A 1,807-nucleotide genomic window follows, 5' to 3' on the forward strand; every position below is an offset into this window, starting at 1 on the left:
ATATCGACTCGGCGATTATGGTGACCTGCCTGACTTTTACAACTTTGTCAGTAAAATTGATATTGCGCAAATTGCGCGCCAATCCTGTTGGAATTTAGAAAGAAATACAGAAATTGCCAGTTTAAATCGATTTAATTTGAAAGTATTATAAATATCGATAGACCAAAACCACTGAAATATAATTTGAAACATTCGTCTTAAATATATTTACAAAGTCATGAAGATCGATGGTACTTGAAGATTTTTAAGTTCAGGTTACTAATTGAATGTGTGAACTTAGTGTTAAACTCAGTCGACGAAATAATGTCGATAATATCAACGTGTAAATTGTTTTCGATGTTTAAACTCGATGACTAAACTCGAGTAAATCATCAGCGGATTAACGTGGTTAAATCAAAGATTAAAGAAGAAGTCGAATTAAAGAAGAATCAGTTCTAAATCTAGATTGCCGTGGAAAAATGCATCTCTTCATGGAAATCTTTTTTGTTCTTCTCATAGGGAGTATCGCAGCTCAATGGGCGATCAGCCCTTTGAGAATACACACATTGCTACCCCATTTGTCGTCCGAATCGTCAATCAACAAAGAGGCCGACTGCACCGGTTGCGTGCAAAATAAAGTCAATGTGATTGATTCTGACCCGTTGTTGACCGAGTTGAGAGTGGAGTATGTGAAGCAGCAGATTCTGAAGAAGTTGCGACTGTCAAAACCGCCCGAAGTCTCGATGCCACTGTCGACCTTGCCTAAACCTTTAATCAATGGCAATGTGCTTCGATCCAATTTAGAAAGACCGGCAGAGAACTTCTACGGGAAAACCAACCAAGTCGTTGTGTTTCCAAATGAAGGTGAGATTTCACTAATTAAAATAAACAGTACACAAGATTAATGACAGAGTCCGATCAAAATTGAACTGAAACACTCTGCTACATATTAATTTCAACCGAAACTAAAATTCATAAATAGATAATTATAAAGGCCATAGACATGTCTATATATTACATTCTTTTTCTTCATAAATATTATAATTTATTGAAATAATTAAATTTTGGCCGAAATCGAAAACTGTTGTGTGTCAATTTTGGCCAAAAAATGTAAATGCTTCGCTTTCCTAAACATCATAATTTAATTATTGAAATAATAATTACACATATTAAAATTAATATTTACGAAGAAGAGCTATATGATTTCAGTCGAAATTGACACGTGAGTGTTCATTTTCAATTTCGGCAGAAGTTTTGGTCGGATTCTAATTAATGATTATCCTTCCTTTTTATTACAGAATGCAAAGAAATATTATTGAACGGGACAAAAAAAACAATTTTATTGCAATATAAAATCAATTAAGATATGATCCAATGCCAAAAACTATCTTAATAAAAAGAATAAAATTTATGTATGCATAATAAGTACGTATACACACATATGTATATAATTTTTATCCTTGGAAAAATTATGTATTTTAATAAATTTTAAAAAATTGTAATGTTTTAAAATATTATAAAAATATAAAGTTTATTAAGATAGTTTTTGGCATTGATCATACTATTGTACATGTGGATCATACTACATGTCTTAATTGATTTTATATTGCAATAAAATTGTTTTTTTGTCCCGTTCAATAATATTTCTTTGCATTCTGTAATAAAAAGGAAGAATAATCGTTAATTAGAATCCGACCGAAATTTCTGCCGAAATTGAAAACGAATACTCACTACGTGTCAATTTCGACTGAAACCATATAGCTCTTCTTCGTAAATATTAATTTTAATATGTGTAATTATTGTTTCAATAATTAAATTATATATATGT

General features: G+C 30.8%; 1 protein-coding gene across 1 annotated transcript in view; it reads left to right on the plus strand.

Annotated features, from left to right (window-relative positions):
• The first annotated feature begins 458 nt into the window (after positions 1-458).
• Positions 459-1,807, plus strand: part of LOC108687849 (inhibin beta A chain) — a 16,559-nt gene continuing 15,210 nt past the window's right edge. The window contains exon 1 of the mRNA XM_018193851.1: positions 459-843. Coding sequence (XP_018049340.1) covers positions 459-843 — 385 coding nt within the window. The remainder of the gene's footprint in view (positions 844-1,807) is intronic.

The sequence above is a fragment of the Atta colombica genome, unplaced genomic scaffold, assembly GCF_001594045.1.
Source record: "Atta colombica isolate Treedump-2 unplaced genomic scaffold, Acol1.0 scaffold219, whole genome shotgun sequence".
NCBI classification, from domain to species: domain Eukaryota; kingdom Metazoa; phylum Arthropoda; class Insecta; order Hymenoptera; family Formicidae; genus Atta; species Atta colombica.